The 12,948-nt window shown below is 42.8% G+C and overlaps 1 protein-coding gene across 6 annotated transcripts in view; it reads left to right on the top strand.

Annotated features, from left to right (window-relative positions):
* Window positions 1-12,948, top strand: part of Eif4enif1 (eukaryotic translation initiation factor 4E nuclear import factor 1) — a 51,097-nt gene that overhangs the window by 20,872 nt on the left and 17,277 nt on the right. For all 6 annotated transcript variants that reach the window (XM_048343343.1, XM_048343346.1, XM_048343341.1 and 3 more), the window contains 3 exons: window positions 3,412-3,698; window positions 4,000-4,201; window positions 5,833-6,008. In XM_048343343.1, coding sequence (XP_048199300.1) covers window positions 3,412-3,698; window positions 4,000-4,201; window positions 5,833-6,008 — 665 coding nt within the window. The remainder of the gene's footprint in view (window positions 1-3,411; window positions 3,699-3,999; window positions 4,202-5,832; window positions 6,009-12,948) is intronic.

Genomic DNA, 12,948 nt, shown 5'->3' with positions numbered 1-12,948 from the left:
GGGAATATGGCCTAGTGGCAAGAGTGCTTGCCTCTCATATACATGAAGCCCTAGGCTTGATTCCCCAGCACCACATATATAGAAAACGCCAGAAGTAGTGCTTTGGCTCAAGTGGTAGAGTGCTAGCCCTGCGCAAAAAGAAGCCGGGGACAGTGTTCAGGCCCTGAGTTCAAGCCCCAGGACTGGCAAAAAAGAAAAGAAAGAAAACAGACTTACCCATAGAATAGTTTCCAGTTACAAAGTAAAGTCAGTCTTCCTGAAGATAGCAGTTCTAGGCTATATGCTTTTGAATTAAAAGAACTGATGTCTTTCATGGCTGCGTATAACTGGGCTAGATTGTGGTGTGTAACATAGAGTTTTCTGGATGTCTCATCATACTTTATCTCACATATGGGGCAGTCCTCAGGTATAAATCAGTTCCTGTTATTCATAATGGACTGTTATTAGAGGTTTAGAAATGGTGAGATTGGAATAAAGTTTGATTTCCTATAACTTTAAGGTAGGAAGGATTCGAGGGTGAAATGGAGACTGTGGCATTTATGGTAGCCAAACAAGGAACCTGTGATAAATCTTAGTGAAATGAGAAGAAAAAGAATGAAAAGCGTGGAACGGAGCAAAGAGGAGATGGCTCTAAATAAGATAGAAGATTGTTCTACACAGGCTCACTCAGTACATTTAGTGCATTAATGTCCCTCAAGGAATTTATTCTAACAGAATCATCATCAGTGAGATTTTACTAAAATGATGAAAAGTTAGAATGTCAATGGAAATGGGTTGAGTAAAGTTCAATATGTTCACATGTAATAATATTACATTGTTAGCCAGTCACCAGTAATCTTAGCTACTCAGGAGGCTGAGATCTGAATATCTTAGAGGTTTGAAGTCAGCCTAAGCAAGAAAATCCAGGAAACTCTTGTTGTGGCTCAAGAGGCATAAGCCCTGAGTAAAAGCTCATGGACAGCACCCACGTCCTGAGTTCAAGCTCCAGAACCAGCACACACACACACGCACAATACTTCATTGTCTGATTATAAAAATATATTGTACAAATGTGCAAAGAGCAAATGGTATCCGTGTATACCACGTCATAACAGAGTAATAAATATAAAGCTGTCTATATCTCTGTTTGAAAAAACTTAGACGGAAATTTTGAGAAAGTGTACACCAAAACAGCCAGGCAGGGCTAGGAATATGGCCTAGTGGCAAGAGTGCTTGCCTCCTACACATGAAGCTCTCAGTTCAATTCCCCAGCACCACATATATGGAAAACGGCCAGAAGGGGCGCTGTGGCTCAGGTGGCAGAGTGCTAGCCTTGAGTGGGAAGAAGCCAGGGATGGTGCTCAGGCCCTGAGTCCAAGGCCCAGGACTGGCCAAAAAAAAACCAGCCAGGCAATATTTCTAGTGAAAGGACTGAAATGCGCTATTTTTTCTCTTGGGCTAATCTTCAGTTTTCTAGTTTTCCTAGAAAGAGATTTTTCTGTAATGTGGTATGTTCATTCTTACACCATTATTGAGTTATTTTTTACATCTGGGTTGTATGCTACATGTATATCTAATGTTTCGAAAAACTGCTAAACTGTTTTCCAAAGTGGTTGTATCATTTTACATTTCCCCCAGCACTGTGTGTGAGTTTTGCTTGTCCCACATCCTTGCCAGCACTTGGAATGGTCAGTCTTTTTTCATTTTAACCGTTCCAATAGGTGTGTAGTGGTATCACATATTTTAATGCGCACTTCCCTAGTGACTAATGATACTGAATTTCTTAGCATATTCTTATTCACCATCCATATAACCTCTTTGTTCCAGTGTCTGTTCAAATCATTTGTCCCTCTCCACACCCCTTTTTTCCTTCCTCCAGACAGGGTCTCACTACATAGCTCGAGCTAGCATGGAAGCCAGGATCCTCCTTCCTCAGCCTTCTTCCTTTGGCCTCCGCCTTCTGAGTACTATGATTACAGGCACACCTCAACATGCCCAGCACGTTTATCCACATGTTATTTTATTTAATTGATTTATTTTTGTGCCAGTCTTGGGGCTTGAACTTAGAGCCTGGGCACTCTCCCTGAGGTTTTATGCTCAAAGCTAGCTCTGCCACTTGAGACATAACTCTACTTCAGGCTTTTTCGGTTGTTAATTGGAGATAAGAGTTTCACAGACTTTTCTTGCCTGGACTGGCCTCAAACCATGATCTTCAGATCTTAGCCTCCTCCTGAGTAGCTAGAATTACAGGCATAAGCCACCAGCACTGGACTGGATTGTTTTTTATTGCTAATTTTAAAAGTTTTTATGTTCTGCATACATGTGTGATGCTTTGTGAAAAACGTATTTTGAAATACTTTGTCCTGGTCCGGGGGTTATCTTTGCATTTTTTAAACAATATCTTTCAAGGAATAGAAATTTTTTTTAAGTTTTGATCAAGTGCCATTTATCATGTTTTTTAAATGAATCAAACTTTTGTTATGCTCATAAAAAATCTTTGCCTAGCCCATTGCCACAAACATTTTTGTTTACATCTTAAATTTTAGTTTCAGGTTTTAAATTTAAGTGAGTGGTGTATTTTGAATTGATTTGTGTAACCAAGTGTAAAAGTTCACTTTTTGTTTTGTTGCCAGTCCTGGGGCTTGAACTCAGGGCCTGAGCACTGTCTCTGGCTTCTTTTTGCTCAAGGCTAGCACTCTACCTCTTGAGCCACCGCGCCACTTCTGGCTTTTTCTATATTATATATATGTGGTGCTTGGGGCATCGAACCCAGGGCTTCATGTATACGAGGCAAGGACTTTACCACTAGGCCATATTCCCAGCCAAAGTTCACTTTGTGTGTATGAATATCCATCTCTTCAATGCTGTTTATTGAAGAGACACATTCTTCCTTTAAGAAGTTATTTCAGATACACATATTATAGTTTATTAGTGGGAAAAATATCTTCTAAGAATTTATACAGTTAAGGTCTTAAGATGAAATAAGGGGGCTGGGAATATGACTTAGTGGCAAGAGTGCTTTCCTCGTATACATGAAGCCCTGGGTTCAATTCCCCAGCACCACATATATAGAAAATGGCCAGAAGTGGCGCTATGACTCAAGTGGCAGAGTGCTAGCCTTGAGCAAACAAGCCAGGGACAGTGCTCAGGCCCTGAGTTCATGCCCAGGACTGGCAAAAAAAAAGATGAAATAAGGCATAGAGGAGGCTAATGACAAAAAAATTTTAAAAAATTGTGAAATGCTTATTACTCCAGAGAGAACAACAACCAGAAAATTGCAGTCTTCATTGTCATACTTGTTACTCTAGATTTGTTAATAAACTCAGATGTACTGATGAGTTTTTCAGTCCTCCTTCCAAGTCATGGATGTACAACCTAGAGAAGAACAATTATCCTTGGGGTTTGCTTAACTTCTCTCCGGCATCTTTCCAGATCCACGAGAGCGTGTGAAAGAAGATGACTTGGATGTTGTTCTCAGCCCACAGAGACGAAGTTTTGGCGGGGGCTGCCACGTGACTGCTGCTGTGAGCTCCCGACGCTCGGGAAGTCCGCTGGAGAAAGACAGTGATGGGCTTCGCCTGCTCGGCGGGCGAAGGATTGGCAGCGGGAGGATAATCTCTGCCCGGACCTTTGAGAAGGACCACCGCCTCAGTGAAAAGGACTTGCGTGATTTGAGAGACCGAGACCGAGAGAGAGACTACAAGGACAAGCGTTTCAGGGTTTGTCTTTTGCACTCTTTGGTGTCTCATGCCTGGGGATTTAATAGGTCATCTATCCTGGATGGTTTAGTGGCTTTTGCCACACGCATGCTAGGCAAGTGCCATCTTATTAGCTTCCGCCCAGAGAACCTGGAGGAATGCAGTGCACTCTAAACTAGACTAGAAGTAGATCTGGGTGGGCAGAGGGAAAGGGTGATGCGCTGCATGTCTCTTCATTTTTCCCTTCAGCACTACTTCATTCTTAGCTTGATTAATATACAAACGCTTTGACTAAACATGTTGTTACTTTGTGCTTTTTCAGAGGGAGTTTGGGGATAGTAAGCGTATCTTTGGGGAACGGAGAAGGAATGATTCCTATACTGAGGAAGAACCAGAATGGTTCTCGGCCGGACCCACAAGTCAGTCTGAAACCATCGAGCTGACTGGCTTTGATGATAAGATACTAGAAGAAGATCACAAAGGCAGAAAAAGAACAAGGCGACGGACAGCATCTGTGAAGGAAGGTCAGCACAAGCCTTGTTTAGGAGGGAAGTTCACTGTTGTAAATAAAATGAGGTGGGATTGTCATTGGCTTCATTGTCATATTTCAGCCTTACAGCTTGATCTTTTTTTTTGCCAGTCCTGGGGCTTGAACTCAGGGCCTGAGCACTGCCCCTGGCTTCTTTTTGCTCAAGGCTAGCACTCTGCCACTTGAGCCACAGTGCCACTTCTGGCCGTTTTCTGTATATGTGGTGCTGGGGAATTGAACCCAGTGCCTCGTGTATACAAGACAAGCACTCTTGCCACTAGGCCATATCCCCAGCCCCTACAGCTTGATCTTGAAACTCCTTCCTAAGTAAGAATTCACGAAATGGACCTCGATACTATTTTCTTGACTTCTGCCTGCTACATAATCAGAAAAGTCACCTACCCCATGAGGCACATACACATGAGAGGATTCCTCAGGGATGAGACAAACTGGGTGCAGTGGCTCACACCTATAATCCTAGGTATGGAGGCTAAAATTGGGAGAATTGCAGTTCAAGGCCAGCCCAGGAAAAGAGTTTACAAGATCCCATCTCAACCAATAGCTGGGTGTGGTAGTATATACCGGTCACCCCAACTACACAGGAGGCTGGAATAAAGAGGATTTTGGTTCTAGGGAACAGCAGACAAAAATGTTTTTGAGATTCCTTCTCAATGTAGAAGCTGGGTGTGGTGGTCTGCGTCTATCATTCTGCTATGTTGAGAAGCATAAAACAGGAGGATAGTGTTTTAGACATGGAGAAATAAGTAAGACACAGCCAGGTACTGGTGGCTCATACTTAAAATCCTAGCTACTCAGGAAGCTGAGATCTGAGGATTCTGGTTCAAAGCCAGCCCAGGCAGGAAAGTCCATGTCCAGTTAACTACCAGAAAAGCCCTAAGTGGAGCTGTGGCTCAAATGTTAGAGCGCTAGCTTTGAGCACAAGGACAGGACTGGGAATGTGGTTTAGCGGTAGAGTGTTTGCCTAGCATGTATGAAGTCCTGGGTTCGATTCCTCAGTACCATATAAACAGAAAAGGCTGGAAGTGGGGCTGAGTGCTAGCTTGGAGCAAAAGTAGCTCAGGGTCAGTGCCCTGAGTTCAAGCCCCAGGGCTAAAAGAAAAAAACCTCAAGGAGCATCCAGGCCCTGAGTTCAAGCCCCAGGACCAGGGGTGGAGGGGGTTGGGCCGGGAAAGAGAGGGGCTTCCCATTAGAAAAAGAACTAGGAAGTCTTTTTGCCAAGAAGTATTTAGGCATTTAGATGTTTATAATGTAACATTCACATCCATACAAAGTTACCCATACAAGCAGACAGGCAACAGGGAAGCATTCCTGTCTGTTCTGTCATGTACCTCCAAGTACTGCAGTATGTCACCCAGCCTTACAGAACGTTCCCCAGGCCTGCCCTATGGTGGTGTTTTCTCCACAGTTATTAAAGCTTTTTTCTTCTTCCAGCCCCTAGGAAAAGAGTAAGTGCTTTACTGTTATGTTGAAAGTGCAGTGCCTACACAGTAGTCTGTTTTAAAATCATCTGTGGCTTTTCTGCATGTGTCCTGCTGGCCAGAGCTACAGAGAAATACTGGCGTGGTTCACTTCATCAGACCATTTCTATCCTGGTTTTGCTTCCAGGCATAGTGGAGTGCAATGGAGGAGTGGCTGAAGTGGACGAGGTGGAGGTCATCCTGGCCCAGGAGCCCACTACTGATCAGGAAGTGCCACGGGAGGCCGTCCTACCTGAGCAGGCCCCAGGGGAATTTGACTTCAATGAGTTCTTTAACCTTGATAAGGTGCCGTGCTTGGCTTCGGTGAGTGTAGCAGCACACTTTTAAATGTGATTGGAAGCTAGGGATGGTGGCATACATCTATAATCCCAGCACTTGGGAGAGTGGGACAAAAGGTTCAAGAGTTCAAAATTAGCCTGGGCTACATAGTGAGACCCTTCCTAGAAAACAAAAGTAACAATTTAAAAAATGATCATCCTTTAAATATTTTTTAAACATAGCAAGCCTATGGTTAACCTTGCATTTTCTCATTGTGTTATCTAGGCAGGCCTCAAACTCCTAGGCTCCAGTGATCTTCCTGTTAACTGTTGTTAATGATATTGGGATTTGGGATTTTATTTTTCTCAAATATCTTGGCAGTATTGGGGATTGAACTCAGGGCCTTATACTTGATTGGTATTTGCTCTACTACTGAGCCATGCCTCCATGCCTTTTTTGGCACTATCAATTTTTGCTTCCCACCATAAGTGAGATGATAGGCCTGCACCACCATAACCAGCCATTTTTATTGAGGTGGAATCTCATTCTTTTCTTTTCTTTTCTTTTTTTGGCCAGTCCTGGGGCTTGGACTCAGGGCCTGAGCACTGTCCCTGGCTTCTTTTTTTTTTTTTTGCTCAAGGCTAGCACTCTGCCACTTGAGCCACAGCACCACTTCTGGCCATTTTCTGTATATGTGGTGCTGGGGAATTGAACCCAGGGCCTCATGTATATGAGGCAGGCACTCTTGCCACTAGGCCATATCCCCAGCCCCAAGAATCTCATACTTTTCTGCCTAGGCTTGTGGCCTGGAACCACAGCCTGCCCAATGTCAGCCTCTGAAGTAGCTAGGACTATAGAATGAGTCACTGGTACCTAGCTTGCTTTTATTTATTTGTTTGTTTGTTTATTGATGCATGCAGTCCTTGGGCTTGAACTCAGGGCCTGGGCACTGTCCCAGAACTTCTTTTACTCAAGACTAGCACCCTACCACTTGAGCCACAGCACCACTTTCGGCCTTTTCTGTTTATGTGGTACTGAGGATTTGAACCCAAGGCTTTATGCATGTTAGGCAAGCCCTCTACCACTAAGCCACATTCCCAGCCCTGGTTTTTTTGTTTTTTTGCCAGTCCTGGGGCTTGAACTGAAGGCCTGAGCACTGTGCCTGGCTTCTTTTTTTTGCTCAAGGCAAGCACTCTACCACTTGAGCCACAGTGCCACTTCTGGCTTTTTCTGTATATATGGTGCTAAGGAATCGAACCCAGGGCTTCATGCATGCTAGGCAAGCACTCTATCACTAAGCTACAGTCCAAGTCCGCTTTTTTATTTTTGAGATGGAGCCTGGCTATGTTACCCAGGCTAGCTTTGAACTCCTGGATTCCCACCATCCTGCCTTAGCCTCCCAAGTAACTCTTGACAGGTCTGTGCCATTGTATCCAATTGTCTTTTTTTTTTTTTTTTGCAGTTCCTGGGGCTTGGACTCAGGGCATGAGCACTGTCCCTGACTTGTTTTTGCTTAAGGCCAACACTCTACCACTTGATCCACAGCACCACTTCTGGCTTTTTCTATATATGTAGTGCTGAGGAATCAAACCCAGGGTTTCTTTCATGTATGTGAGGCAAACACTCTACCACTAGGCCATATTCCCAGCCCTCCAATTGTCTTTTAATTATTAGTGATAAAGATTTTGCAGTGTTTAGTCTCACATTGAGCTGTGTTTTGGTAGGGAATCTACCTAGCTAGGTGATACCTTTGTGATCAAGAGGGTCCAAAAACCTTTAATGAGAAAGAACCTGGGATCCTCTCACTATTGCTTTTAAACTTTACTCTGGTCTTTTTGGTTTGTTTGTTTGTGCTGGTACTGGGGCTTAAACTCAGGGCCTGGGTGCTATCTCTTAGTTTTTTCACTCAAGGCTGGTGCTTTACCACTTGAGCCACACCTCCACTTCCTTGAGTGGTAGGCAGAGACTCCTAAACCATCCTTTTCACTTGATACCTCTTCTTGATCCCATCCTTTCTCTTGTTTTGTTGGTCATGGTGCTTGAATTCAGGGCCTGGAGCTGTCCCTGAGCTCTTTCACTCAAGGCTAGCACTCTAGTACTTTGAGCCACAGCGCCACTTTGGGTTTTCTGGTGGTTCATTGGAGATAAGAGTCTGCAGATTTTCCTTCCCAACAGGATCCTCAGATCTCAGCTTCCTGAATAATTAGGATTACAGATGTGAGCCACCAGTACCCAGTTCCTTTTAGTATTTATTAGTGTAGCCTCAGCATGTTTTTGAAGAAATATAATTATGGCCTTTGTATTTACTGGGAAGTACATATAAGTTTTTCTGTGCTGTCCCATCTACAACACTTAACGGCATGAGTTTACCAGTTCTTTAAAACTGGTGGTTGATACACTTTAACTTATATGACCTTTCCTTAGCTGCAGCTGCGCCTTGTTTGATTACCACATGTCCAGACAAAACTGACCTGTTCCCCAACCCTGAATGACTAAGCGAGCACAGGATAGGTACAGGGCCTCAGGTGAGTGTTAGGGCAATAAATGCTTTATATAATCTCTATGGTAAAGGGCTGTGTCAGTACAAAGTACAAATGCTATCGATGTTGCAGCAACACCAAGTGGCCATCTGAGTTTCTGAGCATTTCCTCCCACTTTCCAAACTTCCTTCTGGGTTCTTTTTTGTGTGTGTATGCCAGTCCTAGAACCTGCCTAGCAATCATGATACTGAGTTTAAACCCCAGTACTGCCAAAAGATTGAGGAGGTGCAGTGTAAATGCAGGCATGATGGAGTATGTCTTTAATCCCAGCTACTCAGAGGCAGAGATCTGGAGGGTCTCAGTTCAATACCAATCCAGGAAGAAATCAAGAGCTCTTTTCTCAGCAGACAAGCTAGGTAAGATGCCCCAAAGGGAGAGGTAGGAGGATGGAGATCCAAAACCAGCCCAGGGTAAAAATCTGGAGACTTTATCTAAAATATGACTAACGCATGAAAGTGCTAGAGGCACAGACTCAGAGTCATTATGGAATTGGCTAACAAGCGAGAAACCCTGAATTTAAACTTCAGTACCACTGGAAAAATAGAAGTCTCTCCTAAGGCTGCCAGGAATACCAGCACTCTCTCCAGCTCCTCAATGCAGAGGATGCACTGGCCTAGCAGTCGGGGCTTGTGTGTCTTAAGTCTCCATTTCCTGTACCAGTGTACCTGAGAAAGAGTCTGCTGTAGAATCCCAGCTTGCTCTGTAGTAAAAATGACTTACTAGATAATCATAGCATGCAGGAGCTGGGAGTATGGCCTAGTGGCAAGAGTGCTTACCTTGTATACATGAAGCCCTGGGTTCGATTCCCCAGCAACACATATATAGAAAAACGGCCAGAAGTGGTGCTGTGGCTCAAGTGGCAGAGTGCTAGCCTTGAGCAAAAAGAAGCCAGGGACAGTGCTCAGGCCCTGAGTCCAAGCCCAGGACTGGCAAAAAAAAAAAAATTATAACATGCACAAAAAGAGGTAAGAGGATTGAAAGCTACAGTGTTACATGGTGTGTACAAGCCTAGCCTAGACCACACAGCAAGAACCCATCTCAAAAAAAAATTAATAAAATACATTAGTTTCTTGAAATTAGTATTTCACAATGTGTGCATAAAACCAAATTTGTTTCTGCTCTTGAACTGTGCTTGAGTTATTTGTCACAAATTAAGATGATGACTAGGGGCTGGAAATGTGGCTTAGTGGTAGAGTGCTTGCCTAGCTAGCGTGCATGAAGCCCTGGGTTCAATTCCTCAGTACCACATAAACACAAAGGGCCAGAATTGGTGCTGTGGCTCAAGTGGTAGAGTGCTAGCCTTGAGCAAAAGCTCAGGGACAGTGCCCAGGCCCTGAGTTCAAGCCCCCACCCAGGACTGGCAAAATAATTTTTTAAATGATGACTAATAAAAATATAGAAATTAAGCTAAATGGCATGGTGGTCTGTGTCTGCAACCTCAGCCTGGAAGTACATATTTTGGTTGGATGCTGATATGGACAAAAATTGTGTAACCTTATCCCCAAAATAAGCCAGGCAATAGTTGTGCACACCTGTAATCACAGCTACTTGGGAGGCAGAGACAGGAGGATCTTGGTCCAAAGCAAGCCCAGGCAACAGTGTAATAGACTATCTGACAAACGAAGTAAAAGTCAAAGGACTAGGGATGTCACTCAAGTGGTAGAGCACTTAAGGCCCTGAGTTCAATACCCAGTACTACAGTAAGTAATGATAATAATTTATGTGTTTGTATGTGTGGAAGTTACTTTCTCAATACTTAAATACCTTTAGAAAATGTTAAGATACTTTGTTCCTGTCCATTTTCATGTTGTGTATGTGCATATCTTCTGACTTCTTTCCTATGCAATAAGACCAGAGGAGCAAAGTTAACCTGTAAGTCATTTTTGTTAATGATAAAAATTTTCACATTTCTTCCAACATTGAAACATTTTGAAGAATTAACTTTTAATATTTATAGTTCCTGTTTCTCACAGGTTGTAGTTTGGTTACACTACTCAATGTTTCCATTGTGAAACATTATGATGCTTTTATACTTCAGTGCAAAATTAGTTTATTTGAATGCCAGTCTTTTTTTTTAAATTTGTTTATTAATTGAACACAAATTTTTTTACAAGGTGTTGTGCAAAAAGGGTACAGTTACATAGTAGGGCAGTGTGTACATTTCTTGTGATATCTTATGTCCTGTTTTTCTATCCCTTCTCTAGGTCAGGTAGACATATATACAATATACAATGTATCAAGAACATATACAGTATTCACAGACTTGGTCTCTACTGTCTCTCCGTCTCCCTTTGTTAACAGTCATATATCAGGGAGACCATGCCCCTTTGTTTTCTGTGTTCTAGGCTTGTCTCGCTCAACATTACTTGTTCGAGTTCTGACCATTTCCCTGCAAATAACAATATTTCACCATTCCTAATCGCTATGTAGTATTCCATTGTGTATAAGTACCATATTTTTTGGATCCATTTGTCTATGGAGGGGCATCTGGGTTGTTTCCATATTTTGGCTATTGTGAAGTGCCGCGATAAACATGGAAGTACAAATGTCTTTTTGATATCTTGGGGTTTGCTGTTTAGGATAGATGCCTAGGAGTGGTGTGGCCGGGTCATAGGGTAGGTCTATATTGAGCTTTTTGAGAAACCTCCATACTGTTCTCCAAAGTGGTTGTACTAATTTGCACTCCCACCAACAATGGAGAAGGGTTCCTCTTTCCCCGCACCCCCTCCAGCATTTGTTGTTGCTTGAGTTCAGAGTATAGGCCATTCTAACTGGGGTGAGGTGGTATCTCAGGGTTGTTTTTATTTGCATTTCCTTTATCACCAGGGATGTTGAGCATTTCCTCATGTGTTTCTTTGCCATTTTTATATCTTCTCTTGTGAAGTCTCTCTTTAGCTCCTTTGCCCATTTCCTAATTGGTTTGTTGGGCTTGGAGGGGCTTAGTTTTTTGAATTCTCCGAAGATGACTGATATCAGGCCTTTGTCTGTTGCTGTGCTGGTAAATATCTTTTCCCATATCGTTGGCTGTCTTTCTATTTTGGTGGCTATGTCCTTAGCTGTGCAGAAAGTTTTTAATTTGTAGTAGTCCCATTTATCGAGTCTTTCCCCTATTTGTTGTGCCCCTGGGACTCTCTATTCAGGAAGTTCCTTCCTGTGCCTATAAGTTCTAGCATCTTTCCTACTCTGTCCTTCAGTAGTTTCAAGGATTCAGGTCTGATATTGAGGTCCTTGATCCATTTTGAGTTGATCTTGGTGCATGGTGATAGGCTTGGGTCTACTTTGAGTTTTCTTGAATGCCATTCTTCTGAGTGTGCAAGTGGAATGTGATCAGAATTGTCTGAATAGTTTCTCTGAAAACAGTTCCAGGAAGAGTAACAAATTAGGGTCTTGAATTAAAATACTTTTCAGAGAAGTATTTTGTCACTTGGTTTGGAGATATATATTGTGTAAACATTCTTCCAGATAAAAACAAAAGGTGAGTTTAACTTTTGCCATCTGAGCATTGACTGGAAATGGGATTCCAGAATTCAAGTACTCCAGAGTTACTATTTCTGTCAGGCAAAAAGACTAACTTGGATATTTATCTGAATTTATAGAATTGAAAATTCAGGTTTTGTGGGGGTTTTTTTTGTGCATAAATCTACTTTGTTAAAAGAAAAAAAAAAGTTTAGCCACGCTAAACTCAACCTGGAATCCTATGTGAAATCAAAGAATCATGGTTTGAGGCCAGCTCAGGTAGAAAAGTCCACAAGACTCCATCTCCAAAATAACCAGCAGAAAGCAGGGCTAGGGATGTGGCTCAAATGTTAGAGGGCCAGCTGTTAGCAAACCAGCTGAGCAAGCGCAAGACCCTGAGTTCAAACTGTAGAACCCCCTACCCCGTACCCCCTTAAAAAAAATGGACCCACAATATAAGTGACTATGGGGAAGTAATGGTGAAGGAATTACTTCTGGTAATACATTATTTAATAGTTTGTTTTTCTGGGGTTTTTTGTTTGTTTGTTTGGGTTTTTTTTAATTGTTTTGGGTCGATTGTAGGGCTTGAACTTGGGGCCTGGGTGCTGTCTCTGAGCACTTTTTTGCTCAAGGATAGCGCTCTACCACTTAAGCTCCTGCACCACTTGCAGTTTTCCTAGTGGTTAATTGGAGATAAGAGTCTTACAGACTTCCTGCTTGAGCTGGCTCTGAACCATGATCCTCAAGTCTTAGCCTCCTGAGTAGATAGGATTACAGGTATGAGCCACCAGAGCCTGGCAGTATTATGATTCTTTTGAGGTTGGGAGGTTGGTTTTGTTTTTTGAGACAGGGTCCTGCCACCATGTAGCCCAGGAAGGTCATGAATTATTGATCTTCCTGCCTCTGCTTCCCAAGTGCTAGGATTACAAGCATGGACTATCATACCCAGGTAGAATTAAGACTTTTCTTTTTTTATTTTAGACAGGTAC

Source organism: Perognathus longimembris, chromosome 3, assembly GCF_023159225.1.
Source record: "Perognathus longimembris pacificus isolate PPM17 chromosome 3, ASM2315922v1, whole genome shotgun sequence".
NCBI lineage: Eukaryota > Metazoa > Chordata > Mammalia > Rodentia > Heteromyidae > Perognathus > Perognathus longimembris.
Note: the sequence above shows the minus strand (reverse complement) of the source record. Positions and strands in the feature narration are given on the sequence as shown.